The sequence below is a fragment of the Taurulus bubalis genome (genome assembly GCF_910589615.1).
Source record: "Taurulus bubalis genome assembly, chromosome: 19".
NCBI classification, from domain to species: domain Eukaryota; kingdom Metazoa; phylum Chordata; class Actinopteri; order Perciformes; family Cottidae; genus Taurulus; species Taurulus bubalis.
The window spans coordinates 12,489,547-12,510,180 of NC_136607.1; the positions used below are offsets into that span (position 1 = coordinate 12,489,547).

The 20,634-nt window shown below is 41.9% G+C and overlaps 2 protein-coding genes across 2 annotated transcripts; one reads left to right on the forward strand and one right to left on the reverse strand.

Annotated features, from left to right (window-relative positions):
* Positions 1–5,768: 5,768 nt before the first annotated feature.
* On the reverse strand, positions 5,769–16,988 carry zdhhc8a (zDHHC palmitoyltransferase 8a; the record flags this gene model as incomplete). Its single annotated transcript, XM_079234705.1, has 10 exons — positions 5,769–7,405; positions 7,525–7,637; positions 8,211–8,325; positions 8,431–8,560; positions 8,651–8,742; positions 8,911–9,013; positions 9,124–9,296; positions 9,775–9,932; positions 10,029–10,150; positions 16,885–16,988. The coding sequence occupies 10 exons, from the start codon at positions 16,986–16,988 to the stop codon at positions 6,122–6,124; spliced, it is 2,394 nt and encodes a 797-aa protein (XP_079090831.1). The 3' UTR covers positions 5,769–6,121.
* Positions 16,989–18,896: 1,908 nt separating this feature from the next.
* On the forward strand, positions 18,897–19,979 carry ora5 (olfactory receptor class A related 5; the record flags this gene model as incomplete). The annotated part of the gene is made up of 1 exon (XM_079234976.1): positions 18,897–19,979. The coding sequence occupies one exon, from the start codon at positions 18,897–18,899 to the stop codon at positions 19,977–19,979; it is 1,083 nt and encodes a 360-aa protein (XP_079091102.1).
* Positions 19,980–20,634: the final 655 nt, after the last annotated feature.

Consider the following 20,634-nt stretch of genomic DNA (forward strand, 5'->3'; position numbering starts at 1 on the left):
AAAAAAAAATGTTTTTTCCCTCAAAGACTTCCTTCTGCATTATCTCTACAAGCTGAATAGAGAAACTGCTTCATTGTTACAACAGCAGTAAGTGATGCTGTGGCACAAAGCGTCTGCATTCACCTGATACGCAGTCATCTTCCAGTGTGCCGTGTCTTGCCTGCAGGCTCTGTCATTTTCACTGAATTGCTTTTAACTTCAAGGCATTTGCATTGGCCTCCAGTCACACAATCACATTTATGCACTCGATGACGCCCCATATAAACATTGATTGTGAACGTATTATATTGCTGCTCATTCATTGTACAATTCAAGCCCACATTTTCAAGTGACATTTACCCGTACATCCATTGTACTTTGTGAGTCAAAACATTTGTCATCCTTTTTTTTTTAGCACATCATAATCCTACATATACATCTGCTGAGTGGGAAACAAGTCACATGATTTTCTTGCTCATCAAACGATCTCATATCCATCCAGGGTCTGTGAATGGAGATAGAAAAATGTAACTGTTCCAGGACCAGCCATAGCTATTATTGAATCATGTTGAATCATCATTTTCATCCTTTCTCATGGTTTCAGCGCTCTTAAACCCGAACAGGAACACATCTCACACCATAACAAAGCCTCCAGAACCTGCTGACTTTTTAATTTTGTGTACTGTATGCACATGGAAGATATCAAGCAAACAAGATCTGTACATTGACTGTAAATGTAACAAAACGTGGTAGTTACTTCTTGTAACCTTCTGCACCCATGCTGTTGCTCTCACTTCCTCCATTTCCCAGTTATATTTTCTGTAACTTGTGCAGTGCTGTTCCAAAACAATTGCACAGACAATTCTTAAAGAAATTGTAGGATATTGCCCTGTTTGTTTCCAAACTCAGATACTCAACTGTAGGGAGAGTGACAATGTCAGCATGTAAGATCAACCTGGCCCTAATAATGGAGATCAGTGCTGGAGTGGAGACGGCTCATTATTCTTTGTGTTTGGGTCAGATAAACAGTCTTTTTCATTGTTACCACTTAAAGTCTACACATTACACATTATGTGTGGCTTTAAAGTCTAAAATCTAATCAAACAGCAAGGTCCCTTTGTAGGAAGCAAACGCCTGAAAGAGTTGAACCCTTCCAGGGATTCAAAGTTTAAAGATTTTTCTTCTCTGTCTAATTACAGCAGGGTATAAAGAGCTATTCAGTGCAGTGTATTCATGAACAAAATTCAAAGCATTTGTTCATCTAATTCTGCACAAACAGATAAATTGAAAAAAAGATTTCCTTTGTAAAATTCCCACGTCGAGAAGCTGCACAGACTGACCTGCATACGCTTGCTAAATATGTTGTATTCATATGCATTCAAAATCCTGGGCTGTAGGCCATTTTTGAATGTTATCGCCCTCTCTCTCCCCTATATTTCATAGCACTCTCCAGTGTTTACTAACTAATAAAAAAAATACAGCAAGAAAATCCTTAAAGGCATTCACTGCAGCAACTACTCTGCATACTCTGCTGATGCCACCAAAGAAGCTCTGTGTTGGGATTTAAATGTTAAAACTCACGTCTTTGGTTTGTGGTTTTTATTGAAGGACATGTTCACTTACAGTCTGCCTGGACATCTTTTTAGACCAGAACATTTGTTTAATTGTGTTGGTTTTCCAGTCTGATTTATTGCTCTGCTCCTATTACCTGATCTGATATCATTCACACACACACACACACACACACACACACACACACACACACACACACACACACACACACACACACACACATACACACACACGCACACAAATAATGTTCACCATGTAAACAGCAAACATGAATAAATCCTGTTCTACTGTGTATTGACAAATTTCAAAGAGCAAAACAGGCGCATATATCCACAACCACACACCTCAGCTTTGTGTATAAATGCTGTTTTGCTGCAGCTGTCATCGCCACAATAGCTGGATTGTAACTTGGCACTACCATGTGACAGAGATGAATGTAATTACTGCTGCCCATTATCTAAACATACGGAGATGAACAGAGGGGGCCCAGTAAAGTGCAATACACGGGATTTGTCAACAAACACCCACATAGAAAAGGACATATTGCATTACAGCATGCATGTAGCTGTATTAATTGCAATGAAATACACACAGTCTTTGGTGCTCAGCGGGGCATTTCACATCCTTATTCTGTGGACTCGGCCACACAGAGGCACAGTTAGTGCCGATTTTATCCTAATTAAACCCCAAAGCTGCCCACCTCTGCTCTGTTCAGGCTGGCATGCAGAGCTGAGGCTAATTCAATTTAACGCAGAGACAAAACATCTATCATGAGTTTACAAAAAAATAGGCAATCTGTGCCAGTGGTGTGTTGAATGCTGCATGTGTTCCAGATGGCGCCATCACACAGAGCGCAAAATAACACTGGAAATACCAGAAAAGGTCAGAAGAGAAAGGTCAAGTCTAATTTCCATATTCAAATCGACAGAGAGGACCTATATGTAATACCAATTTGCTTGATCAGATTGAATGAAAGGAGCCAGTCAGATTGAGAGTTTGCCCTCAGACTATAAATGACAAAGCAACACCTGACGTCCTGACTTTCACATCGACTTACTGCTGCACCCCCTTGGTGAGCTATAGTAACAGCAATAGCTAGTCAGGGTTGTCCATATCGAGGAACACCTTCTCCTGAAGCAACACTACAATACATCCCTTCTCAGGGATTTGATAAATAATGTAAATAGTATTAAATAAGCAGCCTCTGAGAGAGAAAGCCAGGGTGCTATTAATCCAACTCCTCCTGTCAAGTGCGACTGCTGCAAGTGCTTAATCACACCAACAGAGAGCCCAGGGAGGGAATGAAATGCATCAGTGGCACTGCAGCTGAAATGACAATCAGCCAGTTCAGCAATGCCTCTGATGAGCAGGCATATCAATGAGCTGAGAGAAAGAGACTGAGAGCGAGAAAGAGAGAGACACACGCTGCTACAGAGGGAGTCAGTGGCACAAATGTAGGTCAATCTCCAGCATCTTTAGAAGTATATCATAAAAGATTTAGGGGACTTGGAGATTGATCCGAATGAAATCAACTCAAAGTCAAGAGGTTATTATGCGTGCGTATTCCTCAGATGAATCCTCATATTAACATTATGTGCCCGTTTCTACTGCTCTGCTTGTCTTAATAATAATCAAGATGCAAGAAGAACCATTTCAATGCAGAATAATCTGTGATCCAGAGGCAAACAAAAGGAATCTGATTGAACTATTGGACAGTAATCATTGATTAAATAACATGTTGCCATCAGTTTTGACTTTGTTTAGACTGAAGGTCTAATGTTTGCAATGCAAAACTACCAGATATTGTGATGTATATATCAGCATTGCTTAAGCATCATACTTCTAGCTTGAGAAATATTTGAGACTCTTCTAAAAAAAATTTGATATGGTGACAAATTGTATAAAAAAAATAGCGTGGTGTAAGACGGAGGGCTTTTCAGGCACCAAAGTCTGCACAGAATACTTTTGATCCAACGACCTGCAATCCCCTCATTGCACAGGAGCCTTATCATTACCGTCATTAGCATTTTACCTCAGGCTCCATAAACTAGGATGGGGAGAGGAGGAAGGGGAGCCGCCAGAAAACAACAAGAAAGAGTGCAGGGAAGAAAAACAACAGAGGAACATTCACATTGTCTAGCGTGACCTACAATAATTTATACAGCATTAGCTTGTGCAAGAACAGGGAAAAGTCAAGCAGTGATCATTATAGATGTGAACACTGAATTGTAGAATGTTGGATTGTGTTGGATTTGAAATAGAAGAGTCATTTCAATATTTCAGCACCAATACCTCCCTGAGACAAACAACTAACTTCAACTTTACGAGAGAATAATAAGAGACTCCAGAGCAAGAAAAACAACAAGTAGCCTATGTGTTAAGAAATAGATTGGCAAACTGTGAGTGAGAGCATGATTCTAATGTTGTTGTTTTTTCTGTAACTGAAAACACTGTTATAGTGTGTACGGGGAGAAAATGATGTATTTTTTAAATTAACTCGCTTAATGTAGACTTAGGTAAGATTTGGAAAAGACTATTTTTGGGAGGAGAACATTTAGGAAAATTTGCATGGCCAAAAAACTGTTTCAGTGTCGGCCTACATGTGAGCATGAACAACTGGGAAGCTGCCACTTTAAAGGATCAAACAGGATCATTTTAATTTCAAGTTGAACCCGTTTTTGAAGATGGATCCCGAGAGAACAGGTGCCACTCACAAGGTCTTTTTTTTTTCATTAAAAAAAATAAAGACAGGTGTTGCAAATTGCTGTAGCTTGGTCAATGATTGCAGTGGTTTGTGGTTGATGTTACTTTCCCTGTAAAAAGAAAATAGTAGATTAGCAATAAGAAATAAAACAACACTTTAAAAAAATCTATTGAGCTCTGGCTCACATACTTGATGACGTCAGTTACTCATACATTGCAGATTGTTCCCGTCCCTCTTAGTGTCTGATAGTGCTTTAAAGGCGCTGATATTGTCCTCATCTCTCTCTCTCTCTTGAATCTTTTGAGTGAGAAGACTGCGTCATGTAATCTGCAATCTTGTAAAACATTTTTGGCATGAACAACTGCTCCGATGAGTCCCGAACAATGTTGTTTACACTTCACTTGTTGCTCGCTGGCACTCTAACTGAGAGGCTTTTTTGTTCATGCTCCACATCTTTTGTTGTTGTCAGGTCTTAACTAAACCTGGACAAGTGAGTCCTTTTTACATCCCAATGAATTTACCATTCTGGTGTGAGATCTGTCAGTTATTTAGCTGTGTTGTAAATTCCTGCCAAAAGTTTAAATTACTCAATCCTTTCAAGCCTTCCTGTTGTCGAATCTTCACTTCCCACCTGCTAGAAGGTTAAGTGCAACAATAACTCACATGAAAAGCTCCAACCTCAAAGTGTCAAGGCTTCTCATTTATTGCCAAAATAAAAATGTGTGATTGTCGATCATGGCTCAAGGTAATTACAAATATTTCCGTCACAAAGACCCTGAATGACTCACATCGTTAGACCAGAAAAGAAAAAGAAAGTATGTTGCTGGATTCCACATTTAAAGATTCCACATTTAAAGATTCCTCATTTAAAGATTTCTTGAAGAAATAAAAAAAAGGTTTCTGTCCTTTTTATATTATTCTGGATTTTTCTTATTAGAGAGGAGAGCTGGTGAACTGCCTGCAGTAATAATAAATGTGTGAAAACCTTTTGGAATATAGGGCAAACTATAGAGCCTCCCCTGGTCTTTTCTATTACTTGCCGTCCTCGACATCAACAACATGCTGTTGTTTGACATTTTTCATCAAAAAGAAACCAACCACCTTCTCAAACTGTTCACTAGAGGGTGCCAGACACAAATTCAATGTAAAAGCAGGCATTGCACCAGTGTTATATTTCATTATAATCCCGATTACTAGTCATAATTTCACTTTTTCCAGCAATATCATCACTGCTATACAAATGTAAGCACTGCAGCAGTTTTAAATGGAAATGACTGAAATTTCTCATAATTTGGGAACAATAAAATGTTGTTGTTTTTTCTTTGGCTGCTTAGAACAGCAGGTGTTTTAAATGTAAAGCCTCAGTCACAATTGTATCAAACTCTATTGTCGCCCTGTACAGATGCCATCATTGGCAGCCATTCACACAAGAAAATAACATAAAAACAGAAATGAAAATTACAAAATGAGTTTATTCATATAAACAACTACAAAATTCTATTAAAATGGGTATTTTGCAGCGGCAGACATATTAAATGATATGGTATTACATTGTTTCACAAAAGCAATATCAAAACACATACAAACAGATAATAAGTTAATATGTATTCTTCACATAGCTCTTTTGCTTTGACTGAGTTTATAGAGCTCGCTCTGTTTGTAAGAGGAGGCACGACTATCCTGAGATTCACCGTTTTTCGGATTTGTCACACTTACATGACATTTCAAGAATATGTCTACGTTTCTAAATAAAGTCCCATATGGCCTCGTATTTACAAAGTATTTTGGAGCTGTGAAGACTGAGACTAACACTGCATAGATGATTCATTCACACCATCAGAGACATTGAGTATTTTTTTATTATTATTATTTCAGGGCTCCCAAGGTGACTGAGTCCTTCCCCTCAGAGGAGTATGTGAGTGAGGATCGTTTTGCGGTGGCATAGGAGGCATATGAGTGGGCGGAGGAGGTGGAGGAGGAGGGTAAGCGGGGCAGAGTGGATGTAGAGGAAGGGAGGGGTTGAGTCTGTCTGTCCGGAGGGCAGTAAGCCGGAGAAGAAGACCGGCCCTTGCTTTGCAGGCTGCTGCTGCTGCTGCTCTGCAGAGGAGAGCTGGACGTTTTCGGGCCTCGAGTCAGAGACGAGGTGGAGGAGCTGGAGAGAGGCGAGGTCCTCATGCCATAACCGAGGATGCCTGTACTCATCAGGAACTCCCTGGAGCCGTAGGCCGGAGGAGTTGGTCCACGGGAGCCCGGAGGTCGGACGTTGTCTGGTGGTAGACTCCTCCTGCTGGGGATGTCATAGATCCCCACATCTGGGCCATAGAGGGCCTGGGACCTGGCTTGGAGACGCAGCATCCTATCCCTCTCCTCCACATCCCGTCTCTCGTGGATTGATGCCATGATGGTTTTTGAAAAGTTATCATAGCGTCCAGTAGACTTCTGAGGTGTCAAACCCTGAGAAGCAAGATCGCGAAGGCTGTCTCGTAGACTTTGAGAGGTCTTGTCTCGCATCGTGAGACCTGGCGGGCTGAGGTCTCGTGGTGTTACGCTTTGGGATGCGAGGTCTCTTGGTATCAGCCCTTGAAAAGTGGGACAAGGGTCTCTTTGAGTGAAACCTTGGAAGGAAGGTGAGGGCTCCCTTGAGGTGCGGCCCTGCAGTGGTGAGGGGTCCCGGTGCTGAGGAGACTGTCTGGTGACGCCCATAAACACGGGACTGTAGCCGCGAGGAGGGGGCCGCTGCACCACAGACCCATCTATGCCCAAAGCCATGAAGTGAGAGTGGTAGCCGACTGGAGGAACTCCTCTTTGAGCCAGGAACTGAGGATCTGCCGGGTTAATGAGGTTATCATGGGAGAGGCTGCTGTGGTTGGCCAGCAGACTGGAAGAGCTGATGATCCCCGGTGGGGGATTGCATCCGAAACCGTCAACATGCATGGCAGGTAGATGGGATTTGCTGCTGTGGCGATTGCCGTGTTTGAGAGTGAGAGATCGGGTGTTGAGTGTCAGAGAGTTGAGCTGCAGCGAGCTGGAGATGCTGTTGGTCTGGACAGGAAGGCTGGCCTTCCGGCTGCCTCTCCCAGGGCTTTCTTTAGGCTCAGAGCGGACGTCAGGACCTTTGTGGTTCCCTTGCTGCTCTGACATCTTCAGCAACTAAACAACGCAACAAAAACCAGACAGAAATGTCCGTCAGACGAGGATCAACACCAAGACTTGGATAATGAGGTTCATGGTCCAACAATATAACAAATTAATATCAGACTGAAAAGCACCTGCTCTGGAGGAATGGGTGACGATCCTCTAGATATGGCATCCAGGACAGGCCGGAGCTGTGGCACAGTGGGAATGGATACAGGAATGATAGATTTGGTATGGTGTCCCATCTCTGGAAAAGAAAACACTTTATGGTTAGGATACGGATTACAGATATTCTATATTTTTCTAATTGTGAACAAATTCCATGAGGAGACCAAAACCAGTCGATCCATTGGTCCCTACTGAAAATGTAAATCTTTAAAAAGGAAGTCACGAATATATATATATAGACATTTTTTTTAAAGGCTCAACAGTAAACGGTGCATTTGTTGGGGACTACTTTCAGCTGCGGATTAACACTCATTTGGTGCAATAGTCAGTATGTAATAACAGCACCAGGACATGTGTATGTGGGATCGACTCAAAATAAACTGCAGTGCCCTTATTGATAATGAAGGAGCATGTCCCCCAGTACAACTGTGTGGCCCATTGATGAGTTTTTAGTAGTTTTGGACAACACTTGTTTTTAGGAACATTCTCAACAACCACAAACATCTCACCATAGCTATCCTTCAATTGACTGTGCTGTCTTATATAATTAGATGTATCCTTGATGTTGCCACATCTTTGTCACTATAACAGTATGTATACTGTATGTATATGTGGCTGGTTATCAAAGTATATACGTGTCATCCTACAGTACCATCCATGACAGACAGCTGGCTTTTCAGCAGGCCGTGATCTGGTTTCGGCGGCAGTGGTGGGGGAGTTTTCATTTGTTTGATGTCGGACAGCTCGACAGCTCCAGCTGAAGTTCGCTGGCAGGAGAAAAAACAGAGAAACATGAGGGATCTGAACCCTTGACAACTGAGGTAACAATCCTTAGAATTTTAATTTGGCATGTCATTTGTTTTTTAACATACTTTATTTTGGAGATCCGGACACTGTATCCCATTGTCCCTGGCTTTCATTTGCTTCCGCCTGTCAGTCTCTGGTCTCAGGAAGGGAGGCTGAACATGGATCGCTGTTTTCTTACGGGGCCTCGCTGTGTAGCTGGGGTCACATGACAAACAGGGCGTCAGCCAGTGAGTTATAAGGCTTCCTAAAAAAAACTGTCGCTTAGGTAGAGGAAATGGCTCTTACTTTGGAGCGATTGGGCTGCAAACCAGATACTCCAGGTTGTTGCAACAACCCCGTGTGAAAGGATTTACTCCTCCTTGAAACTTCCCAGTTACCTGGGGGATCACAAAGAGATAAATGTACACCTGTATATAATTCATGATTGTACAGATGTAAAAAATGTATATAACATTTGTTCAAGAGATATTAATAGATAGTACATCAAAATAACATAATTGTTAAGTCTTAAAGATCTACTATATTGATATTGTTTTCAAACTGACTTGTTCATTGGTGGTGCGTCCTCTGGACACCAGGTAAAAGTGGAATCCAGTGAGACCCAGGACCGGGAGAAGAAACAGCCCTGAGATACTGATCACTACCAAGCTGCGCACACTGTTAAGGAAAACTGCTTCCTATTAGTCTCAACTATAACGGTTTAATATGTTCACACTAAGCAATGTACAGATACACGTATTGTGTGTGTATAAGGATACGTGACAGTGCAGTGCAGCTTCCATAATTCGTCCTTGTGGTGCAGGACATATATGAGTCCGAAGGTGAAGACACCGATCATGTGGACTGCCAGAGACAACAGAAACAGGAAGAAGTAGCGGTAGTTTCGCCTCCCGATGCAGTTGTTCACCCAGGGACAGTGATGGTCAAAATCCTGAGGGGTAATTGTGGGAAAGGGGAAATCAAATTAAAGAGCCAGAAGAAGAAAAAAAGTGCATGACACACTGACTCATCAACTAATTTGCAATCCTTAAAATCAAGCATTTGTTGAAAACTGTGTTTTCTTAATGCATTTAGTTAACTACAGACCGTCTGAACCCTTTTTCAAATTGTATTTCTACTGAGTCTGCAAGGGATCTGAGAAAAGGATTAACCTGATTAATGAGATCTCTCTCCCTCCGTCACACTCTGTCCATCATTCACTGCAGAAATCCCCTTTATTGACTTTCCCCACACACAGTGCGACACTCGTTCACAGCGCTACTCGCTTTTATGCACTGATCTGTCCATCCACGCTCTTTTCATTCATTATCCTCATTTAAATCGTTTACTTTCCTCCCCTGGATGTAGTGTTTCTTACTTAAAACGTTCAATGCCATGTCTCTTCTCTTTAAATCTGTGCATGCACTAACCTCCACGCAGTGGTCACAGACGCTGCAGTGGGAGCAGCGTGGAGGCCGGTAGAAGTGACAGGACGCGCACCACTTCATCCGCACCTGGACGCCCTTCACGTCCACATTCTTATACAGGGGAGCGCGGAACTCGTCATCCTTGTCCTCGTCCTCGTTTGCTGTAAAACAATAAGTGAAACTGGTAAAGTAACACTTCCACAAATTAACAAAGATAAGTCTTCTACTGTTAGCGTAACATCACTTTGATTACTAACCCACTGGAAGCACACCAGCATCCATAAAGGTTGCCATGGTGAAGTTGGCCAGCACAAAAAGGAAGAGGATGGCACAGCATGGCGGCACAGCAGGGCAGATGGTTACGGCCAGCCACGGGCATCTGAATATACAAACACAGGAAGAAAAAACATTTCCTGTACTTGCGTGTTCATTCAAAGCAGAATTCCTGTTGCAAAATCAGAGGTTTTAAATGTAAGTATCCGTCCCTTGTGTTGAGTTAAAAAAAATTAAGGCTACAACTAAGATTTGAGGAGATAATCTTCATCCCATTTATTCTGTTGGGAGCACTGGATCCCAAAAGTAATTGTTTACAGTGAAATATAAGCATGTATTAGTGTGTCCAACAGTGCCCACAACCAGGGATTAAATGATGGGGTCTCTCCAAGCTCTCCAACCGGCAAGTACCTTTCTGATTTGTGTTTCACAATGAAGCAGATCTGGACACTTCAGGGCTGCAGCTAACTATCAATTAATTATTTAGTCTATAAAATGGAAAAGATGCCCAGCGTGTGCTCCTCATTCCCAATGTTATCAAATTGCTAGTTTTATCCAACAAACTGTCCCAAGGCCAAATATATTCGGTTTACAATGAGACATAAAACAGACAAAAGATGCAAATCTTCACATTTGAGAACCTTGAACCAGCAAATACTTGGAATTTGACCTCATGAATGACTCAAACAACTACTCAATTATTAAAAATTCTAACAATTTATTTCCATCCTCATTTCCATATTAAAGAAGCTGACAAAGGACTGGTACTACAGAGTCCGGTGGTGGTTTAGAAATAAAGTCGTGCAAGCTGTCATATTACTGTAAATCTAAAATTACAAACATTTACCTGTTAACATTGTAAACTGAATATCTAATAAGAAATAACCTTTAGTTGAAGCTCTAGGTTCACAAGATTTGCAAAAATATATTTTAATAAAGTTTGCTCTTTATCACTGCACTGACAATAAAAAACAGTCAGATAGTCATAATTAAAGATGTGCAGAAAAAGTCAACATTAATGTGAATGATCAAGAAGACTAAAGAATTAAGATTACTTAAATTAAAGTTAGATGATTCTAAATTATACGTCAAACTATTGTTGTTTTTAATCGCAGTATTCAGGGTGTTCTGTGAGGATTTTAACCAGTAAAACATCTTTCTGATTGGCCTAAAATCTTGGAGAACAATCACTTATCTCTTCCACACTGTGCATGTGTGTGTGTGTGGAGGGGCTGAATTATACTGAACTGAATACTGGGAGTATGATTATATCTCCTCTGTGTGAGATTAGAGGGAGGGACAGTGTAATCAGGTTACAGAGGAAAAGATTCACTGGATTATACTAACAGTGTTTGATTGAACATCACATGTTTAACCTACATAGATACTGTATGGGAATGTTCTATTTCAATGATCAAAGGTTACAGTTTTGGTATAGTCTCAATATACCTGTACCATATGGAACCAGTAGAACCAGAGTTTTGTTCCATTTTTCATGCATTTTTTTCTTGCACATATGACTCCATGGCCAAGTAAACCGTGAACACACATGAGTGATTTTACAAAAAGTATTATCAAAAGGAAAAAGACTGAGAAAATTAATAGTATTCTGCCTCAATTATGCACTTCGTCCCAGTGAGGCTCCAATCCCCAAACCCCCCGGCTGGTTTCAGGCTGTGGGGGAGGGGTCCACCCCCTCTAGAGGAACGCCTGCTGATGCCATGCCAGCTGCAAACCCAGTAATCCCTGGATTATGATCTCTGGATTATAGACCATTTCTGCCCGACCAGTGCATTGTGGATTCCTCACATCAGATGCTAAACATACAGATCGTGCAGTCACCATATATTACACTTTACATTATATACTGGATATGCTTCACTACTGGTTGTCTATACATGCAGATGACTCCCTCTTACAACAGATAATAATAATTAAAAATGGAACTAGGACAAGAATGCATAAGAAAATGATGAGGAGGCAGTGACTATATGATGAAAAGATTAAGGACCCCCCTCTTTCTTGAGGATGTGTGTCAAAATTGTTCTCACTGATCATGGTCATGTTTGACATGTGCTTGAATTATCGTATCTAATCAGAATCATTAATCTGTGTAACTCGAGCTGGTTAGATAAAACACTCCTCTCATCATTCTTCAAAAGATCTGAATAATACATCATCTTAAATCATTACCCTCTATCTATGTCTATGAATAAAGATTGTTATTCCTCTTTTTCCTCTCCAGATAGTCAGATAAATTATACATTTCAATGCATTGACCAAGTTAGTTTCCAGTTTTGGTACATTTCTCGAATCAGTCCCACAAAAGTAAATATTTATGTTAATAAACATGTCAATATCTGCACTTTTTCTGTTGCTTGCATACATTTTAATAGTATGAATTACACATTGCTGCATGTGTGAGATTGCATGAGATTAGACAGGATTAACAATTACAGTTTACCATAATTTGTTGACAGGCCAGATCAATAGAGAAAAGAAAAAGACAAGACTGTTGTACATGTGCATGGCACAAATTAAAAAAAAGGACAAAATTAGAAATGGAAACATTGGAAACGTCACATAGGCAGAACTGTTTTCCATTTTGCATGAAACGACTTATGCAATTAAGTACTGCTGAGATCATTTGGAGGGTTAGACTATTCAACAGAGAACCAGTTTAATACATTTTGATCAGGATGACATAAGTAATTGAACATTTTGAAAACAGCCGACAATTGTACAAAATCATTTACGTGAACGTGCCAAAGCATTTGCAATTTGTTCAAAAGAATGAGAATGTGATGAACATTGACATGAAGGCTGAACAAGTAGTTTTGAGAATTTCAATTCAAGGACTGAAAAAAAAAAAAAACAGCATTATGAAAAATGCAGTCTGCTCCAAATAAATGACAATACTGCGAATGAAACACTGAAGGTGAACTGGCAGCCTGTAAAAAGTTCATCTGATTGATTTGTTGTGCGACCGGATTACAGCGTGGACGCCACTGTGTGGCCGGTGAGCCTCCATCATCGGCCTGAGGCCATCTGGACCGCAGGGAGGGACAGTTCATTACACTGCAGCGCGGCAAAGACAAGCCCCACCTAATGAAAACAGCCCCGGCAGAGCTGTATTAAATCACACAGAACAGTAAGCTGCTCTTGCAATCTGCACGCCGCCCTCATCCTCGTAGTGGGTCAGTGGCACAGCAGACGCCGCGCAGTTGGTCAAGTGACAAGTTCACTGCTGCCGCTAGCCACAGCTCCTTTTATGACATATTATCACGGGGACATTACGTCACCGCCATGCCATCAGTAGACAACGCAACAGTCCAGAGAGCACTCGGGGTGAATCGATTCCCACAGAATGCAATAAATCTCCTCGTAGGTTCAACCTTTCTCACGTGATCCGTGACTTGTGTGTGTCATCCGCATTTCATTATCCCTGTTCTCACTGTGCACCAGCAGATAAAGAGGAAGGGAATTTGGGATTGTGGTTTTAACTTCCCAAAAAGGATTTCGATGGATTTTTCTTTTGTTGCGTGCAAGTAAAGCACTTTAAGCTTGAACGTTTCTCGATTCAGAGCATCTATAAAGCAGCAAACATATGTTGCAGTGGAGTAATGTCGACCTGAGCAGAGAATAAGTCCCTCCGTGGGTAATATAGGAATCTAAATTTGAATAAAATTTTTTAAAAAATAACACTTTTTTTTATTCTTGCAAATGAAAAATTGAATTCTTAAGCAATAGAACACAGCATATCTGAATGCAATACACTCAACGATTTTGACCTGTTAACGCAGTGCTGCTAGCATTACTGAGTCAGTTCACTGATTTGACTCTTCTCTATCTGTGCTACTGTGAGTCTGTGTATACACTCTTATATACGGTCAAAGATATATATACAGTATTAGCATTTAGCAATTTGAAGCCACAGTTGTCGCTGTTCAGCAAAGGTTACATCGTCTAGCTTCAAGTGTTTCAACATAAACTGCAACTCCGGTACAATGTTTCACATGCAAAGCATGAAAGTCTAATTGTCATACTTCATATTTCATTTCTTCAGAAGATGTGCCTTTTCTTGTTTCAACACATTTCAGTATTTTGTGCGGTTTACTCGGTAGATAAGCACGGCTTAGCAAGGAGTCTGGGCAGAGTGAACCATAGATTAATTATAAAGGGACATTTTTCCTGGTCTTCTGATGTCTGCGGTCTTTGTGGGCCGGAGGCGCCCAGCCCGAGTTTAACAATGCACCAAACCTTAAGCACTAACCCGAACAACAGCTCATGGTCAGTGGAACAAAAGCAGGAAACCGGTAACTGATGAATTTTATCAGGCGAAGGAAAACAAAAGAGCCTCCACAATTTTAAAGGTCGGAGTGGAAACTGAAACGGAAGTGTGCACCGTTGCATTACTAAAGCGCACACACACACACACACACACAGATAATTACACAGTTTATGATTCGATTTGGGGGTAAAGGTGTTGTCATCAATATGAAAAGTGACAAAACCAAAGCCCACTAGGCCCGACTGGATGGCATTCCCTTGTGTTCCCGTGATTCACAGAAACCAGAGTGAAGGCCAAGGTGACTTTATCGCAGATGACAAGCGGTGTCCCTTTGACTCAGTGCTACCAAGGCGGGGCTGAACAGAGTGTGGCACCTGTCCATCTTTTGGAGGAAGCGAGTGACGCCAGCTGCAGCTGCTGACTTGGCAGACACCAAGCAAGTCACTGGTCAAAGTGGCAGTCGACAGCGTTTCAACTAGAACATGTTTACATGCTTTAATGTAGACTGTCTGTCTGAATATATCTGTATTCAGCCTCTGTCTGAAACGCTGTGTTTTAGTGCCAAGCCCAGGCTGCTCCGATTGGCTTGCGAGAAATGATGACGCACCTTTGGAAAAGGTAGTTCTCAAGATGTGGTTTGGAAGTAGTCGGATAAGGGGCGGTTTATTCTTAAGTGTCAGCATGTGACATAGAACGGGGAGCCTAATCCAAATGTCTTGTTGAATCACATGTTTCTGATCTAGGCAGCCCACAAAAAAGTGGCAAGGTCGTCTCACTCACAGTTTGTGGGGTTGCTCCGGATACCCACATGTATGCACACAAGCAATGAAAAGTGAGTTTTTCAGCCATGAGCTCTATTCTACTGGGCTGTTAATTCAAGAGTTTTATCTTATATGGTAATTTCAACCCTTGTCCCATAAGAAGCAGCAGATTCATCAGTTGTTTGTTCAATCATTTGCAGTGTCCTGGTTTTGCTGGTTTAGCAATGCGGACGCAATTAAGCAGTCTCTTCTCAATCCATCATGTCAGCAGGTCATTGATTTTGTTTCTTTTTCTTTCACAGAGAGTAGATGGGGTTCATCAGGGTTTCTCTCCCTTTTCTGGCCTGTGAGCCTGCCTTTACATGTCAAAAGTCTCATGATGACTTCAGCACTTAAAGAGCTGTGAATTACGGTTTAAATGTGTGTATACTCGCATGGAGAGAGCTCCAAAGGGATTCAAATCATTTCACATTTCAAAAATGATTTGTATAATAAAACTACAATATAATGATGATACATCAACTACAACCACTTCTGTACAAACAACCTCAAACTAGAGAAACATTTTAGACATACTCCTCACATGGTATGGTATGGGATAATCATAGCCTATGAAAACTAAAGACTACATACAATTTCACTTAAAACATGTTTCTTTTCAGGATCTCCAACAAACTAGGGCTCATAAAACTGCTGAATGAATGTGTAGAAATCACTCCAAAGAAGGTGAAATACATAAATATCTGTTGATGGTAAATTCAAAGAGACTCCATTTTACCAGATGGGGGGGATCACATGGCACTCACAAGAGGACCCTAATCCTGTACGCCCAATCTGGTGTCACATTCCAGTGGAAACGGTGCGCTGCTGGAGAATACGGGAGAAACTAGGACAGATATGGCTACGGAGGTCAAGGGTCAGCTGACTGGCATAGAGCTGATGAGGTGGGAGCCTTCAAACTGTAAGTCAACACTGGATACCAGAAGGGTTTTCATTTTGAAAGCAGGATATTTTATTATCCAACACTGGTCTGCTTATGTTTTTCTTTGTGGTTCTAAATGTAAAGCCTTACAGATATGTAGATCAATCTGACAAACCTATAGTCTTACTTCAAATTGGATTCCAGGGTATTATGGGATATTATATTTCATTTTTTCCTGCATGCCAGCGTTGGCTTGAGTGCAGTCTTGTCAGCCTCCCACTATAGTTCCTCGCAAATAGGTCAAAACAAGGAGGCTAAAATTAACCATTTCAGCACTTTCACCAAATGTGAAACATCAATTTCAGAACAGGTTGTCTGATCTTGATGCACATTGTGTGTTTGATTCCCTCCAGCTGTAATTAAGATACATGTGGGTCCTAATGACACTTTGATATGTTGATTGTGGGTGGCTTATCCCCTAAACTGTGCTTACTCTTAGTCTTTAGTCCCCAGGCACACACAGAGCCAACCAGGCCAGATGTTAGCCACCTCTGGGTCTGCCAGCAGGGAGAAGTCAGTGAAAAAGAAGAAAAAATGCTGCTCTTTTTCTACATTTGTCCTTCAAATGAGGGTTTTAAGCAGTTTTTTAGAAATTGAAAATGAACTAAAAGTAAAAACATAGAAGCAATATTACAATATTCATCTTATTGACAATCAAGAGTGATTGTATCCAATTCCACACGCAAACACATCTGGATGAAAAAAAAAGGCTACCTGATGCATGGCGGATGGATGAGGGATCATTTTCCGTGAAGCAAACCCACAGTGCATGTGACCAACTTTTCATTTTCTCGGGTGGCACTTACGTGAAGACGAAGAACAGCGAGGTGGAGCCGACCAGGAGGACGGCGGCCGTGCACACCGGGATGAAGGCGCTGGGTTTCAGTGAGTCGGCGCCGCTGACGGGCATCCTGTCCTCTCCGCACTCATCAGAGTCTCATAACGAAAGCGACAGCAAACACACACCGGACAAGTATCTGTTCGTTTCAGTCCCTTTATTCGGACCGAGCCCTGCATCAAATTCAGAGCGCTGGGAAAAGAAAACCATAGTCAAAAGGGAGGGAGAAAAGAAGATGATGAAAAAAAAATCCGGAAAGCCAAAGCCCGCAGCGACTCAGCTCAGTCCCGCATCCCGTCCTGTCCGTCTGTCCCGGCAGGCAGCAGCGCACAGATGCCGCCTCCGGTTTATCCTAAAGGTGGAGCTTTTACTCTTGAATCACGTGGAGCAGCACTACTACACTAAACTGAGACCACCCCCACCGCCTCCTCAGCTTATCGCTCTTTCTATAAAATTAAAATGGTCAACCATGTCCATTGTGGTCCATATTAGCAAGGCATTTTTAATAACGTGCAAAATATTGTAATCCGAAAGTAATCTGATTACTTTGTTAGAGTATCAGATTTCACCTATTTAAAAATATATTTTCATCCCAAGTCTTCACATATTGTTTTTTTTTATTTTGGGTACAATGTGCTTTAGCAAGTTGTAACTCGCAGCTTTAATAGTTAATGGGTAACATTATAAGCTATTAGGTTAATTAAACCAAAAGGGCTCCCGGTTGGGGAAACTTACTTGAGCTGGTGTTTATTCTCTTCCAGCATGACTTTTTCTTATTATTATTTCATCAAAAGACCAATGGATCACTTAATTATTCAATTCAATTCAGTTTATTTTGTATAGCCCAAAATTACAAATGTGCCTCGGGAGGGCTTTACAATCTGTACACATACGACATCCCTGTCCCAGGACCTCACATCGGATCAGGATGTGAGGTCCTGTTTTCTACCCTATGGGGCAGAGTGCAGATGATGCTGTGACCGATGTGACATACCTAAACAAACACTCAGAGGACCCCAGAGCATCACAGCATGCGTTTTATTTGCAGATTTCAGTTCAGCCTTTAATACACTTCAACCTGCTTGCCGGGGAGTTAAACGACATGCAAGTATCCTTTTTTTAAATCATCAAATGGTTTTATTTTTTCTTTACAAAGAAGGTTCCCACGGGTAAAAGTCAATGGCTGCCTTTCAAAAGTACACTGTAGTACAGGGGCACCACAGGGCTGCATGAGCTCACCTATCCTGTTCGCATTAAGCACACATGAAAGCAGAAGCAGACAGCCATGACATCAAATTATAAGATGATGTATTGTTTGTACAAATGTATCTCGTCACCAGGGTGTAAAATCAAGCGCTGCAGCGAGGGGGAAATAATGGGCCGCTCACTTTGTGTAGCTTTGAGACGATGAGTTAATTTTTCACACACCAAAAAAAATAGAAGATGACATTTAGATCTCATCTGCATGCAGGAAGTCCACTCTGTTTTGTCATATTTTGCAAAGAGAGACAAACTGAACTGCACTGGAGCGCGGGAAACACAACGCTGCGATGATAAAATGGGTGGTAATCTCCGTTAAGATGTCCTACTGAGTGGAAACCAATGAGTCATATGTCTTTATTACCTGAAGGAACATTTAGTTTGAAATGTAACAGAGGACTCAGAGCTTTAACTGGTGGCTCTTCAGAGTTGCTCAGTCAGATCATAGTAGTCTATTTTAAGTCGGGGCGAGCTCCTTGGGAGGGCCTGTCATGAGAAAGATCCACCTCCAACTCAGTGGGAGTACATGATGAAGGCTCCCTGAGGACAAAAGAAACCTGTGAGACTTTAAACTCTAGAGTGTGATTGGGTCTGGTTCTTCACCCGCTTCTATAAATGCCCAAAGACCAAAGCATCCCACATTACAAGCTTCGGAAACCGCAAGACCAGCCGACTGTATAGTGAAGAGCAACTGAAGTTGTCACCTGATCTTGTGAAACGATGGATGCAGAAGAGCTGGTTGAATCCATCATAAGAGGACTCATGTTTCTGGCGGGGATCCTGGGAAACAACTGGCTGGCTATACGCTCCCTGCCCAAGCGGAAATCTGGCATCCGCACCAACGAGGTCCTTTTCATCAACCTGGCCGTCTCCAACCTCATCACCAACTGCCTGGTGGACCTGCCCGACACCATAGCAGATTTCGCCGGACGTTGGTTTCTGGGGGAGACCTTTTGTGCCGTGTTTCGTTTTTGCGCCGACCTCTCCGAAACCAGCAGCATCTACTCAACCTTCTTCATCAGTGTTTTCTGGCACCAGAAGCTCGTCGGCTCCCTGAAGCGTGGAGGCGCTCCGGTGCAGCTGGACAGCCTGTGCTTGGTGGGCTGCTTGCTGGCCGGGAGCTGGACGGTGGCAGCGGTCTTCAGCATCCCACATTTCTTCTTTATAGCAGTGGAGGGCGGGAACGAGAGCAAAGAAGACTGCGTAGACGTCTACCCTAGTGCTGTAGCGAGGCAAACCTATGAAATTATTTATTTAACCCTGGCGAATGCTCTCCCTGTTGCTGGGATTGTATTTGCCAGTGTCCAGATTGTCATCACTCTGCTCCGAAACAGGCAACGCATACAGGGTCATAGCTCGGACGCTACTAAGGAGATGAAGGACGAAAACAAGAGTACTGAAAGCAGAAACGACAGATCAGTCAGCACTGTATCTGGTCCAGGCCCCTCAAATGATCCAGAAGATCCTGCATCCTCAAGCCACATCTACACGGGTGTGCCGGCTTCTTCGTGTCCAAAGGAAGACAGCGGGGTTGGAGCTCCACCAAATCTTCCCAAGCCCAGCCAGGTGCGAGCCAAGCCGAGCTCCAGCACTCAGGTGAGGGCAGCCAAGAGCGTGGTAGCTGTGGCCGCCGTGTTCCTGGTCTGCTGGCTCACTCATCTGCTCCTGCGCATCTCCAACAACATCCACACCTCATCGATGGTGGTGGAGGTGGCCAGCTACATCGCCGCCTCCTACACCTGCATCATCCCCTACATATTCTTGTATGGAGTGAAAAAGCTTTCCTGCTCATGCAAAAGGTAGAAATGTGTTCATCACATCCAGATCTGAAGGAAAAACAACGTGTCCCTTTTGAGCTATTCACTCTTATATTTTGTCTTTAGAATTACTTTAGAGCTGAAATGATTAGTCGACTAATAGATGAGTTGATTGTCGTTGAATTAAATAGACAATTTTGATAGGGAAATAATCGTTTCTTAAATAGAAGTACCAAATATTCCCAAGTTAATTGTTTTTAGATGTGAGGATGTGACGTTAAACTGTAACTTTGGGGGGTTTGGACTGTTTGTTACAACTCTTAAAACATCATTTTAATGGGCTTCATTCATCAGGAATACATCATATATCCTCATATAATTGGATTCTTATTTGTGCTTTTTACCCAATTTCAGTGGTTTGTCACTTGTCGAGTGAACAATATGTAAAATGATATTTCTAAATCGAACAAAAAAGGTAAAAAAGTTGTCATCGTAGGTAAAAAAATATTGCTGCTCACAGATTACAAAAGCAAACATAACATTTCTTCTCGCTATATTTCGTGCACAAACATTTCCTAAAGACTAAAAACATTTAAAGTGAGTTACATTAGAAGAGGTGGGACCGTCCACACCTATTATCTGGTAAACATTATGTATGGTATAAATGTACTGACTCACTGTCATTAAGAGAGAAATCAACC